General features: G+C 36.7%; 1 protein-coding gene across 1 annotated transcript in view; it reads right to left on the reverse strand.

Moving 5' to 3' along the window:
- Window positions 1-14,979, reverse strand: part of LOC105882007 (snake venom 5'-nucleotidase-like) — a 74,784-nt gene extending 59,805 nt beyond the window's left edge. Inside the window, exon 1 of the mRNA XM_012784062.3 lies at window positions 14,421-14,979. Coding sequence (XP_012639516.1) covers window positions 14,421-14,608 — 188 coding nt within the window. The 5' untranslated portion in view covers window positions 14,609-14,979. The remainder of the gene's footprint in view (window positions 1-14,420) is intronic.
- Between the last annotated feature and the right edge of the window lie 879 nt (window positions 14,980-15,858).

The following is a 15,858-nucleotide window of genomic DNA, read 5'->3' on the forward strand; positions in this document are numbered from 1 at the left end:
AAAGAAATAGACACATTGAAGAAAAGTGTAACCGAACTCCTGGAAATGAAGAATCAATTCAAGGAACTACAAAATACAGTGGAAAGTCTCAAGAACAGGGTAGATGAAGCAGAAGAAAGAATCTCAGAGCTTGAAGATAACACCCTCCAATTAAATAAATCAGTCACAGAAATAGAGCAGAGAAACAAGAGAAAAGAGCAAAGCCTACAAGAGCTGTGGGATTATGTGAAGAAACCTAATGTGAGGGTCATAGGGTTACAGGAAGGGGAAGAAGACAACACTCAAGGGTTGGACAAGCTGTTTGAAGATATAATAGAGGAAAATTTCCCAGGCCTTGCTCAAAATCTTGATATACAAGTTCAAGAAGCTCAGAGGACCCCTGGGAGATTCAACGCAAACAGGAAGACGTCACGACATGCAGTCATCAGACTGACCAAAGTATCAACTAAAGAGGCCCTTCTAAGAGCTGTAAGACAAAAGAAGCAAGTAACATACAAGAGAAAGCCAATTCGAATAACATCAGACTTCTCTAATGAGACTTTACAAGCAAGGAGAGACTGGGGCCCCATTCTCACTCTTTTGAAACAAAACAATGCCCAGCCTAGAATATTATTCCCTGCAAAACTAAGCTTCGTATATGAAGGAGAAATAAAAACATTCTCAGACAAGCAAAGGCTCAGAGAATTCACCAAGACAAGACCAGCCCTACAAGAAGTACTTAAAACAGCGTTATGCACGGAACATCATAAAAATAACCCACGAATATAAAAACAACCAAAACCCAAAGATATTAAAGGCCAGATATTACAATGGCTCAAGACAGAAATCATAGCAACAACATCCAACCCAACAGAATGATCAGTAATCTACCTTACCTCTCAGTTCTCTCAATAAATGTGAATGGCTTAAACTCTCCACTCAAGAGACATAGGCTGGCTGAATGGATAAGAAAATACAGGCCAAGTGTATGCTGTCTTCAGGAAACACATCTAACCTGCAAGGATGCATATAGACTAAAAATAAAAGGGTGGAGATCAATATTCCAAGCAAATAGAAGCCAAAAGAAGGCTGGTGTGGCAGTTCTAATTTCAGACGATTTAGTTTTTAAACCAACAAAAGTAGTAAAAGACAAAGAGGGCCATTATATAATGGTGAAGGGCACAGTCCAACAAGAAGAGATAACAATTTTAAATATATATGCACCCAACTTAGGTGCACCCAGATTCATAAAGCAAACCTTACTGGAGCTAAGCAAATGGATTAATAGCAACTCCATAATCGCCGGAGATTTCAACACCCCACTGACGGCACGAGACAGATCCTCCAAACAGAAAATTAATAAAGAAATAGTGGACTTAAACAAAACTCTAGAACAATTGGGTCTGACAGACATCTGCAGAACATTCTACCCAAAATCCACTGAATATACGTTCTTCTCATCAGCTCACGGGACATTCTCTAAGATTGACCATATCCTAGGACACAAAGAAAATCTCAAGAAATTTAAAAAAATAGAAATCATACCATGTACCTTCTCAGATCACAGTGGAATAAAAGTAGAAATCAACCCTAACAGAAACTCACATTTCTACACAAAAACGTGGAAATTAAACAACCTCCTACTAAATGATTACTTCGTAAATGAAGAAATCAAGACAGAAATAAAAAACTTCTATGAAGAAAACGACAATGGAGAGACAAGTTATCAACTCCTCTGGGACACAGCTAAAGCAGTTCTGAGAGGAAAGTTTATCTCCATAAATGCCTATGACCAAAAGACAAGAAGATCACAAATAGACAATCTAATGAAACGACTCAAAGAGCTGGAAAAAGAAGAACAGACCAACCCCAAACCCAGCAGAAGAAGTGAAATCAACAAGATCAAATCAGAACTAAACGAAATTGAAAACAGGAAAGCTATTCAGGAGATTAATAAAACAAAAAGTTGGTTCTTTGAAAAAATAAACAAAATTGACACACCATTGGCTAAGCTAACGAAAAGCAGAAAAGAGAAATCTCTAATAAGCTCCATCAGGAATAAAAAAGGAGATATCACAACTGATCCCAAAGAGATACAAGATACAATTTATGAATACTACAAAAATCTTTATGCACACAAACTGGAAAATGTGGAGGAAATGGACAAATTTCTAGAAACACACAGCCTCCCTAGGCTCAACCAGGAAGAAATAGATTCCCTGAACAGACCAATCTCAACAGCTGAAATAGAAACAGCAATTAAAAATCTCCCTAAAAAGAAAAGTCCCGGTCCAGATGGCTTCACACCTGAATTTTACCATACTTACAAAGAAGAACTAGTACCTATCTTGCAGAAACTATTCCACAACATCGAGAAGAACGGAAACCTCCCCGACACCTTTTATGAAGCGAATATTACTCTGATACCAAAACCAGGAAAGGATGCAACAAAAAAAGAAAACTACAGACTAATATCCCTAATGAATATAGATGCAAAAATTTTCAACAAAATCTTAGCTAACCGAATCCAGACACTTATCAAAAAAATAATCCACCACGACCAAGTGGGCTTCATCCCAGGGATGCAGGGATGGTTCAACATACGTAAATCTATAAATGCAATTCACCACATAAACAGAAGCAAAAACAAAGACCACATGATTCTTTCAATAGATGCAGAGAAAGCTTTTGACAAAATTCAACACCCTTTCATGATACGAACACTTAAGAAAATAGGCATAGAAGGGACATACCTAAAAATGATACAAGCCATATATGACAGACCCATAGCCAACATCATACTGAATGGGGAAAGATTGAAATCATTCCCACTTAGAACTGGAACCAGACAAGGCTGCCCACTATCTCCACTTCTGTTCAACATAGTGCTGGAAGTCTTGGCTACAGCAATCAGACAGGAAAATGGAATCAAAGGTATCCAAATAGGGGCAGAAGAGATCAAACTTTCACTGTTTGCTGATGATATGATATTGTATCTAGAAAACCCCAAGGATTCAACCAAGAAACTCCTGGAACTGATCAATGAATTTAGTCAAGTCTCAGGATACAAAATCAATACACAGAAATCAGAGGCATTCATATACGCCAACAACAATCTAATTGAGAACCAAATCAAAGACTCAATTCCCTTCACAATAGCAACAAAGAAATTAAAGTACCTAGGAATATATTTAACCAAAGAGGTAAAAGACCTCTACAGGGAGAACTATGAAACACTGAGGAAGGAAATAGCAGAGGATGTAAACAGATGGAAATCCATACCATGCTCGTGGATCGGCAGACTCAATATCATCAAAATGTCTATACTACCCAAACTGATCTACAGATTCAATGCAATACCTATTAAAATCCCATCAGCATTCTTCACAGATATAGAAAAAATAATTTTACGCTTCGTATGGAACCAAAGAAGACCCCGAATATCAAGAGCAATTCTAGGCAACAAAAACAAAATGGGAGGCATTAATATGCCAGATATCAAACTATACTACAAAGCTGTAGTAATTAAAACAATATGGTCTTGGCACAAAAACAGGAATATTGACCAGTGGAACAGATGTGAGAATCCTGATATAAAACCATCCTCATATAGCCATCTCATCTTTGACAAAGCAGACAAAAACATACGCTGGGGAAAAGAATCTCTCTTCAATAAATGGTGCTGGGAAAACTGGATAGCCACCTGTAGAAGGCTAAAACAGGACCCACACCTTTCACCTCTCACAAAAACCAACTCACGCTGGATAACAGACTTAAACCTAAGATATGAAACTATTAGAACTCTAGAGGAAAAAGTTGGAAACACTCTCCTAGACATCGGCCTGGGCAAAGAGTTTATGAAGAAGTCCCCAAAGGCAATCACAGCAGCAACAAAAATAAATAAATGGGACATGATCAAGCTACAAAGCTTCTGCACAGCCAAAGAAATAGTCATGAAAGTAAACAGACAACCTACAGAATGGGAGAAAATTTTTGCATCCTATGCATCCGATAAGGGACTGATAACTAGAATATACTTAGAACTCACGAAAATTAGGAAGAAAAAATCAAATAACCCCATTAAAAAGTGGGCAAAAGACTTGAACAGAAACTTTTCTAAAAAAGACAGAAGAATGGCCAACAAACATATGAAGAAATGCTCAACATCTCTAATCATCAGGGAAATGCAAATCAAAACCACAATGAGATATCACTTAACCCCAGTGAGAACGGCCTTTATCAAAAAATCTCCAAACAATAAATGCTGGCGTGGTTGCGGAGAGAGAGGAACACTCCTACACTGCTGGTGGGACTGCAAACTAGTTCAACCTCTGTGGAAAGCAATATGGAGATACCTTAAAGCGATACAACTGAATCTACCATTTGACCCAGCAATCCCATTGCTGGGCATCTACCCAAATGATCCAGTGACACTCTACAAAAAAGACACCTGCACTCGAATGTTTATAGCAGCACAATTCATAATCGCAAGGCTGTGGAAACAGCCCAAGTGCCCATCAATCCAAGAATGGATTAATAAAATGTGGTATATGTATACCATGGAGTACTATTCAGCTCTAAGAAACAATGGTGATATAGCACATCTTATATTTTCCTGGTTAGAGCTGGAACCCATACTACTAAGTGAAGTATCCCAAGAATGGAAAAACAAGCACCAGATATATTCTCCAGAAAACTGGTATTAACTGACTAGCACCTAAGTGGACACATAGGTACTACAGTAATAGGGTATTGGGCAGGTGGGAGGGGGGAGGGGGGAGGGGGGTGGGTATATACATACATAATGAGTGAGATGTGCACCATCTGGGGGATGGTCATGATGGAGACTCAGACTTTTGGGGGGAGGGGGGAAATGGGCATTTATTGAAACCTTAAAATCTGTACCCCCATAATATGCCAAAATAAAAAAAAAAAAAAAAAAAAAGATCAAAAAAAAAAAAAAAAAAAAGAATAACATTTATCAGGTGTCGGGCAGATGGGAGGGGGGAGGAGGGGATGGGTATATACAAACACAATGAGTGAGATGTGCAATGTTTGGGGGATGGTCACGCTTGAGGCTCTATCTCCATGGAGGAGGGGGGCATGGGCAATATACATAACCTTAACACTTATACCCCCATAATATGCTAAAATTTAAAAAAAGATATAGACTGGCGGAATGGATAAAAAACAAGATGCAACTATATGTTGCCTACAAGTAAAGACACATAGACTGAAAGTATAGGGATGGAAAAAGACATTCCATATGAACAAAAACCCAAAATGGGTATGAATAGCTATACTTCTATCAGATAAAATAGATTTTAATTCAAAAACTTTAAAGAAGGTCATTATATAATGATAAGATCAATTCTGCAAGAGGATATAATGATTGTAAATATGCATGCACCCAACAGCAAAGCACCCAGATATATAAAGCAAATATTATTAGATCCAAAGGGAGAGATAGACTTCAATATAATAATAATTGAGGACTTTCATACCGCAATCTCAGCATTGTACAAGTCATCTAGACAAAAAATCAAAAAATAAACATTACATTTAAACTGCACTGTAGACCAACTAGACCTAATGAACACTTGGAGAACAGATCATCCAACAATTGAAGCATATACATTCTTCTTAACAACACATGGAATAATCTACAGGATAAACTATATGTTAGGCCACAAAAAAAGTTGGAAAATTTTTAAAAATCCAAATCATTTCCAGTATCTTTTCTGACCACAATGGAATAAAACTAGAAATGAATAACAACAAAAACACTGGAAACTATACAAATACATGAATATTAAACAATATGCTCCTGAATGACCAACAGGTTAATGAAGAAATTAAGGAAATTTAAAATTTCCTTTTAACAAATGAAAATAGAAACACAACACACCCAAATCTATGAGTTACACAAAAAGCAGTACTAAGGGGAAATTTTACAATAATAAATGCCTACATCAAAAAAGTTAAAAGATAAACAATCTAACAATGCACCTCAAGTTACTAGAAAAACAAGAAAAAATCAAACACAAAGTTAGTAGAAGGAATGAAATAATATCAGAGCAAAAATAAATGAAATAGACACTAAGAAAATACAAAAGATCAGCAAAAAATTGGTGTTTTGAAAAGATAAAATCAACAAAACATTTTCTTCTAGAATTCTTATAGTTTCGTGTCTTAGGTTTAAATTTGTTATCCATCATGAATTAATATTTTTGTGAGTGGTGAGAGATGTAGATCCTATTTCAGTCTTCTACATGTAGCTATCCAATTTCCCAGCACCATTTATTGAATAGGAATTCTTTTCCTCAGTGTATGGTTTTGTCTGCTTTGTCAAAGATCAGATGGCAATATAAGGATATAAGGATGGTTTTATATCTGGGTTCTTTGTTCTGATCCATAGGTTTATGTCTCTTCTAGATATCAGCCTAGGCAAAGAATTTGTGAAGAAGACCCCAAAGGCAATCACAGCAACACCAAAAATTAACAAATGGGACTTTATTAAACTAAAAAGCTTCTATAAAGCCAAGGAAACAATCAATAGAGTGAATAGACAATCTACAGAATGGGAGAAAATATTTGCATACTATACATCCAATAAAGGACTAATAACCAGAATCTATAAAGAACTCAAATAAATCAGCAAGAAAAAATCAAACAACCTTATCAAAAAGTGGGCAAAAGAAATGAATAGAAACTTTCCAAAAGAAGACAAATGGCTAATAAACATATGAAAAAATGCTCAAAGTCTCTAATCATCATGGAAATACAAATCAAAACCACAATGAGATATCACCTAACCCCATTAAGAATGGCTTTTATAAAAAAGTCTCAAAACAACAGATGCTAGTGTGGATGTGGAGAGAAGGGAACACTTATACACTGTTGGTGGGACTGCAAACTAGCATAACCTCTATGGAAAATAGTATGGAGATCTGTCAAAGAACTAAAAGTAGACCTATCATTTGATCCATCAATCCCACTATTGGGTATTTACCCAAGGGGAAAAAAGTAGTTTTCCTTACACTTGAATGTTTCTTTGCAGCACAATTCACAATCGCAAAGATGTGGAATCAACCCAAGTGCCCATAAATACATGAGTGGATTAATAAAATGTGGTATATGTTTACTAAGGAATACTACAGAGCCATAAAAAATGGTGAACTAATATCTTTTGTAACAACCTGGATAGAATTAGAGACCATTCTTCTAAGTGAACTACTGCAAGAATGGAAAAATAAACACCTTGTGTTTATTATTAAATTGGAACCAATCAATAAACACCCATGTGCACCAATGGTAGTAAAACTCAATGGAAATCAAGTAGGTGAGAGAGTAGAGAAAGGGATGGGTAAATTTGCACCTAACGGGTACAGTATATGCTACCTTGGTGATGGGCACATTTACAACTTTGACTCAAACTGCACAAAAGCAAAACACGTAATCAAAACATTTGTATACCCATAATATTTTGAATTTTTTAAAGTATTTAAAAATCAACAAGTCTTTAGCTAGATTAAGAAAAAAAACAGAGAGAAGACTCAAATAAATAAAATCAGAAACAAAAAAGGAGACATTACAACAGATACCATAGAAATACAAAGGATCATTAGAGACATGCCAACAAATTAGAAAACCTAGAGGAAACAGATAAATTCCTGGACACATACAACCTGCCAAGATTGAACCAGGAAGACATAGAAAACCTGAACAGACAATAATGAGTAACAAAATTAAAGCAATATTAAAAAGTCCCCCAACAAAGAAAAGTCAAGGACTAGATGGCTTTAACTGATGAATTCTACCAAAAGTAGATGTACTAACACCAATTCTTCTCAAACTATTTTTAAAAATTAAAGTGAAAAGAATTATTTCAAACACATTCTCTGAGCCCAACATTATGCTGATACCAAAACCAGACAAGGACACAACTAAAAAATAAAACTATAGACCAATATTCCTAATGAGCATATATGTAAAATTTCTCAACAAAATACTAGCAAACAGAATGCAACAGCACATCAATAAGATTATAATCCATGATCAAGTCAAATTTATCCCAGAGATGCAATGATGGCTCGAATATGCAAATCAATAAACATCACACCAAGACTAAAAAACAAAAACCAGATGAATATCTCAACAGATGAAGAAAAAACATCTAATAAAAGTCAACATCCCTTCATGATAAAAACATTCAACAAATCAAATATGGAAGAAACAAATCTCAACACCATATAGGTCATATATGACAAACCCACAGCCAATATTATCCTCAATGGATAAAAGCTAAAAGCTTTTCCTCCAAGAACTAGAGTGAGATAAGGATGCCCACTTTCACCACTCTAATTCAACATGATACTGGAAGTCCTAACCAAAGCAATTATGCAAGAGAAAAAATAAAGGATATCAAAATTGGAAAGGAGAAAGTCAAATTGTCCCTATTTACAGACAACATGATCTTATATACAGAAAAACCACAAGATTCCACCAAAAACTCTTGGATTTGATAAATGAATTCAGTAAATTTTCAATGTTCAAAATCAACATATAATAATGAGCAGCATTTTTATATACCAATAACAAACCAGCTGAAAGAGAAATCAAGAAAGCAATCTGATTTATAATAGCTATCAAAAAAATAAGATATCTTGGAATAAATTTAACCAAGGAGATGAAATATCTCTACAATGAATCACTGATGAAAAAAATTTTAATGATATTAAAAAATAAAAAGATATCCCATGATCATGTATTGGAAGAATCAATATTGTTAAAATGATACTACCCAAAGCAATCTATAGATTCAATGCAATATCAATGACATTCTCCACAGAAATAGAGAAAACAATCCTAAAATGTTAAGAAACTACAAAAAGACCTCAAATAGACAAAGTATCCTGAGCAAAAAGAATGAAGCTGGAGGCATCCACTACCTGACTTCAAAATACATTACAAAGCTACAGTAACAAAATCAGTATGGTACTGGCACAAAAACAGACACATAAGCCAATGAAACAGAATAATGAACCCAGAAATAAATCCAAACACTTACAGCCAACTTATTTTCAACAAGGTGCCAAGAGCATGCACTGGGAAAAAATAGTCTCTAATAAATACTGCTGGAGAAATTAGATATCTATATGCAGAAGTTGACTATATATAAAAGTCACTCAATATGGATTACAGATTTAAATGTAAGTCCTCAAAGTATGAAACTACTAAAAGAAAACATTGGGGAATTGCTACATGACATTGGTGGGGGCAAAGATTTTTTGTGAATGACCTCAAAAACACAGGTAATCAAGGCAAAAATTGACAAATGGGATTATATTAAGATAAAAAGCTTCTGCACATCAAAGGAAACAATCAACAAAGAGAATGGGAGAAAGTATCTGAAAACTATCCATCTGACTAGAGATTAATAAATAACCAGAATATGTAGAAAACAAAAACTCAATAGTGAAAAAACAATCCAAATAAAAAATAGACAAAAGACCTGATAGCCGCTTCTCAAAATAAGACATAAAAATGGTTAAGTATATGAAAAAAATGCTCAACATCACTAATCATCACAAAAATGCACATCAAAACTACAATAAGTTATCACCTCACCCCAGTTAGAATGGCTGCTATCATCAAAAAGACAGAAAAAAACAGAGAATGGCAAGGATGTGGTAAAAAGAGAACTCTTAAACACTGCTGGTGAGAATGTAATTAGAATAGCCATTACAGGAAACATATGGAGGTTCCTCAAAAACTAAGAACTGCCATATGATCCAGCAATCTCACTACTGGGTATATATCCAAAAGAAAGGAAATCAGTATGTCAAACAGATATCTTCACTCCCATATTTACTGCAGCACAATTCATAATAGCAAGGATATGAAATCAACCTAAGTGACCATCAGTGAAAGAATGGATTTTAAAATGTCATATATATACACAATAAATACTATTCAGCTATCAAAAAAGAATGAAATCCTGTCATTCACGGCAACATGGATGAGCCTGGAGGACACTAGGTGAAGTGATATAAGCCAGGCACAGAAAGATAAATACCACTTGTTCTCACTAATATGTAGAAGCTAAAAAAGTTGATCTTATAGAAATAGAATAGTGGTTACTATATACTGGAAAGGGTAGGGAGGAGGGGGGACAAAAAGATGTTCGTTAATAGAAAATTATAGCTAGAGAGAAGGAATAAATTTTAGTGTTCTATAGCACTGCAGGGTGACTATAGTTTATTGTATATTTTCAAACAGCCACAGAGAGATTTTTGAATGTTCCTAACTCAAAGAAATGATAAATGTTTGAGGTGATGGATATGCACATTACCCTGATTTAATCATTACATAATGCATAAATAAATGGAAATATCACACTGTCCTCCATAAATACATAAAATTATTGTATCAATTAAAAATAATTTTTAAAAAATCAATGGTATCCATGAATTTACACTTTTAAAAGGTTGAATTGCCTCTCCAAAAAGGATATGTTGAAGTACTAACCACTGGTACCTGTGAATGTGACCTTATTTGGAAATAGGGTCTGTACATATGCAATCAAGTTAAGACAAGGTCATCAGGGTAAACCCTAATTCAATGACTAAGACCCATATAAGACAAGGGAAATTTGGGCATAGAAACTCCCAGTGGGAAAATTGTATTTGAAGACAGAACCAGAGATGGGAATAATACATCTAGAAGCCAGGGAACACCAAGGCAAGGATTGCTGGCCTTAACCAAAAGCTAGGAGGAAGGCATACAACAGTTTCTCCCTCAAAACTCTTAAAGGAACCAACCCTGCCAATGCCTTGATTTCAGACTTCCAACCCCCAGAACTGTGAGAGATTAAATCTCTATTATTTAAGATACCTAATTTGTAGTACTTTGTTACAGCATTCCTAGGAAATTAATATAATAATGATAAATAAGTGATTAAATAAATGAGGAAGAAGACACAAATCTGCCATTCAAGAAGTACTTCAAATAATTTATGCAGACACTTCCCCCTCAAGGAGGTAGAGTATAACTTCTCACTCCTTCAGTGTCAGCTGCTCATAGTTACTTCCTTCCAAAGAGTGCAGTATAGAAGGTGAGAGAAAAGGTAACTTCACAGTGGAAAATCTCAACAAAGGTCAATATAAACAGTGATAAGTTATGTAGAGAATATGTACCCTTGAAATGATGTGATGAAGATGGCACTTTACTTCCATGGTTTGCCTCTCAAAAAATCAAAACTACAATCTAATCATGAGAAAAACGTCACACAAATCCCAAGTAAAGGACATTTTACAAAATACCTGACCAGTACTCCTCAAAAGTGTCATGGTCATTAAAAACAAGGACTAGAAAACTATCAGAGCTAAAAGCAGCCTAAGGACTTATGAATAACAAATACCATGTTTCCCCAAAATAAGACCTACCCATAATATAAGCCCTAGCAGGATTTCTAAGCATTTGCGCAATATAAGCCCTACCCAGAAAATAAGACCTAGTGATGGGCATGGCTACGCAGCGTGTCTACGAAGTGTGTCTGCACAACCCATGCATTTCATTGCAGAGCTGTAAAGAAGACAAGCAGCCCTTCTCATCTGCCCCATCGTGACAGCTACTATCCCAGAGGTGACCGGAAAGGTGCGGGCAGCCCCACCAACAAGGTCGGCTCCCCTGTCAGGTCCTGGCCATCCTGTGCATGCTGCAAGCTGAGGCTTTGAGGGGAAAATAACACATCTCCTGAAAATAAGCCCTAGGGTGTCTTCTTGAGGAAAAATAAATATAAGACCCTGTCTTCTTTTCAGGGAAACACGGTAGTATACAGTGGTATCCTGGATGGGATACTGAAACAAAAAAAGGACATTAGGTAAAAACTAAAGAAATCTGAATCAAGTATGAATATTGGCTAATAATAACGTATCAACTTTGGTTCATTAATTGTAACAAATATACTATACTAATGCAAAATGTAAATAATAGGGGGAATCTGCAAACTCTTTGTACTATCTTCATAATTTTTCTTTTTTTTATAGTTTTAGGGGGTACAAGAGCAGTTTTGTTACATGAATATATTGCATAGTCTGGGCTTTCAGTGTACTCATCACCTAAAGAGTGTACACTGTACCCAACAGATAATTTTTCAGCCCTCACTACCTCCTACCCTCCCACCTTTTGGAGTCTCCAATGTCTATTATTCCACTCTATATGTCCCATGTATGCCCACTGTTTAGCTCTCTCTTATAAGTGAAAACAATCTTCATAATTTTCTATAAAACTTCAATAGTTCAGAAAATGAAGTTTATTAAAAATAAATCAATGCCCAGTATTCAATAGCCTTCAGTTCACCACCACCATCACCGTCAGATTAACTTACAATCAATGTCACCATTCAGAGCAATTCTATCTGGTTCAGCTTGTACCAGAATTTCCCATACTCATCATTCAAAAAGTATTTATTCAGTACCCACTTTGTACCAGAAACTATTATGAACACCAAAAATAAAGTGATAGTAAAAACAGATTTCATGCTTTGAGTAGTTTATATTCTGATATAAATGCAAGCACAAAGTTTCTAAAGACAATCAAGGATATATGAAGTTTCCTACCTGATCATCAGGATACAATCTCAAGTACACGCTTAAGAGTGTCTAGGAATAGACAATATTCACTGAAAACATATGGTCCAATTGTAAACAAGAATATCTGAAGAAAATAAACTAGCCCATCTCTATGAAGGGGTACTTAGTATTCCCTCAAATGGCTAGTACCACAACAAATGGACTTCTCCATAGAGAAGGAGAAGGATAGGATTCTCTTCCCAAGATACAGAAGAGCTATACATGTACAAGATCTTGTGGGAGAAGAAAATAATTAAAATACTGAAAACAGAAAGAACAGTTGGGAGATATAATAGGCCCAACTAGTTGCTATTTATGTCTACCTACATAGCCAGTGATCATCTCTAATTCAAATGACTTAACATTCCCTTTCTAACACTAATTCCTGTCATACTAGTTACTCATTCAGAGATAGTTCAATGCTATGACTACCCAGAATTAAACAACACAACAATTATGGATTGTTTTTTTTGCTTCCAGCTGAGCCCCATGCCTCCCCTTTCCGTGTATGTACATGTGCACACATACGCTTTCTTTTACCCACATAATTGAGTGATCATGTCTTGCTCATCATATCTGCTCTCTCTCAAACCTACCTATTGCTGTTGATACTTATTCCCCCACCTGACTGACTTTAACTATACTAAGGCAAAGAGCCTCACTGATTTCTCCTAACAGATTTTTCCCCATTCTAATCTTTTCCACCCAAAATTACCCTTAATATTTCCAAAACACCTCTTTGGTCATGTCACAAGCACCTTTTTGATCATCCTAAAAAACCTGGACTAATTCTCTAACTGCCAGCCAAATATTCAGTTTTCTATAAGCCCTAGTTTTATATCTCACTACTCCTCTACATTAGCACAACACTGCCTTACCTTAGTACCCATTCTATTTCCCTATTTCCTAGTATTTCCCATCTTTGAATCTGTAAGCAATGTCAGATGCATGAAGTCCAACCTCCTAATTAAAAAGAAAAAAAACAAATAAAGCCTGGAGAGAAGGTTAAAGTGACTTGACGTATACCACACAAGTAGCACCAAAAAAAAAAAAAAAAAAAAAACCAAACCTAAAAAACCTAGTTTCCCTAAATGACAATCCTGAAATCTTTCCCATCTTCACCTATCTATACCTAATCCATTCTTTAAATATCACTCAAAGGCCTTCTTTCTTCATCACTCCCAAGTTACTAGTTTGTAAGAATCTTGGCAAAGCGGAAAGAAAAGATGTGCTAAAAATATTTAGGTTCCTGACTATTAGTAGCTATAGAAGTCTTGTTGAACACTGACAATTTCAAAGTACAGAAATGGAAAAAGAAACTGAAAACTGGAACCTAACAGCTGCTTACCACAGGCATGCCCTGTAACAGATGCTTAGCATAAATTATCTCACTTAATACTGAGGAGGAACAAAAAACAATTCTCTTTTTACAAACGATGAAACATGCTCAAGAAGTGTCTTTGTCCAAAACCACACAAATGGTTAGGGGAAAAGATGGATCTGAACCCAGGTTTGGACTAAACATATTATAGGGAATTCCCATAGCTCACATTTAAATAAAAAGTTTTCATTTCCGTTCTGACAAATGATGACACTAGTTCCAGGTTCTTCCCTTTAGTAAGCCCTACCACTAACTCCTGGCTTCAAAAACCACCCAATTTACTAACGAGGACCAGCAGGGAGCTGCAACAGTGGCCCACAGAAATCTGTGGAAGAAGACCTCACAGCTTCCAAGCCTTCTTCGGTTTCCAAAGTCACCACCCAGATCTCCCTCCGGGATTTGATGGGGAAGATGGCGGCCCGCACCTAGCGGCGCCTCCTACGGGCTCCTCAGGCCTCGGGTCCACGTCGTACACATCGTTGAAGTGAAGGATGGTCAAGTCGTAAGGAGCAATGTCTCCTGACTTATCCCCCCAGGTTACTGGAGAGGGCTCTGCCACCAGCTCGGAAGGCTGAGGTGGTGCCACTGCGGCAGCCTCCTCCGCGGCCTCCATTTCCGGGGGAAGGAGTAGGCGGCGCCTGCGATGTCTCTCTCAGTCTCTGTGCCCCACCCCTCCGTGTGAGAGCCTGGGCGGCGGCTGGAGCATGCGCAGCACGTGGCCTGGCCTCCACACTGCTCCCAGCTCTACCTATTCCTCCCCTGCTACCCGCGCGGTCTGCTTGAGTGGCTTGGCCGGCCTCGGGCTGGAGACATCCGGTCCTGGGCCGCGAGGGCCGTTGAGAGCCTAACGGACACTCTGGTGCCCTTGGTCTTGTTTTCACAGGATGCGGGAAGCAGATCTTAAAACTTGCCGCACTCGTGGTTTAGGAAGTATAGTCCAAGGTCATTTCTGTGAAATCTTGCTGTGCAGACATTTTTTATAATGATCCCTGTGCCAGCGCTCTGTATGAGTTTTGCCTTCTTTACAGAAAAATAGAAGGCCACTATACAAGAACTCTTTCAATAAAACCTTTCCTTCACCAATTTGATGGTTCCTCCTCTGGCTCTCTAAGTGGGTCCTTCAATTTATCCATTAATTCAAAGTAATTAAACACTTTTATACCAGCTACTTGTGCATGGTGCTGATAAGAAAATGAGCAAAATAGACAGTGTTGTCCTGGGGAGACTATACAGGATGCCTTCACCTCACTGTGTCCCCAGGCTTTCTAGACTTTGCCATAATCCTGGGGGTGCCTTGCTGTCCCTACCATAATCCAAATGAGCCTTTCCTTCTTTCACTTTTACTTAGAATCTAAGCACATCACAATTTGTTTTCTGATTTACCCTGTGATTCTTCAACTATAGTTTTCCATCGCTCCTAAGGTTATGACAATAAAATGCTGTCTTTTGTGGTATGGGCTCTGACATTGGTTATGAGAACAGAGCAAGTGAAGACTAATGTTTCTATTGACTTATATTTTATAGTAGTAATTATGGATTCATGGAACCCAGTCAATCAATAAGTTGCCCCAGGATGCTACAACCCATTGGAATATTGCCTGTTGGTCATTTACTCAGTTGAATCTCTATTAAATGGATATATTTAGAAGAATGCAAAATGCCAAATTTCATAAAATAAGAGAAATAAAACTTGAACAAATAAGTGAACATTAAAAAAATTGAAATGGTAGAGAAAGATCACTGTTCCAAAAAGTCGCAGGCCAAGAATGTTTAACAGGTGAGTTGTGCAAAGCTGTTCAGCTTATTTTATATAGTGTATCATGATTCCAAAACCAGGTAATAACAGAGGAAGATAAAATTATA

The sequence above is a fragment of the Microcebus murinus genome, chromosome 11 (genome assembly GCF_040939455.1).
Source record: "Microcebus murinus isolate Inina chromosome 11, M.murinus_Inina_mat1.0, whole genome shotgun sequence".
Classification (NCBI taxonomy): Eukaryota; Metazoa; Chordata; class Mammalia; order Primates; family Cheirogaleidae; genus Microcebus; species Microcebus murinus.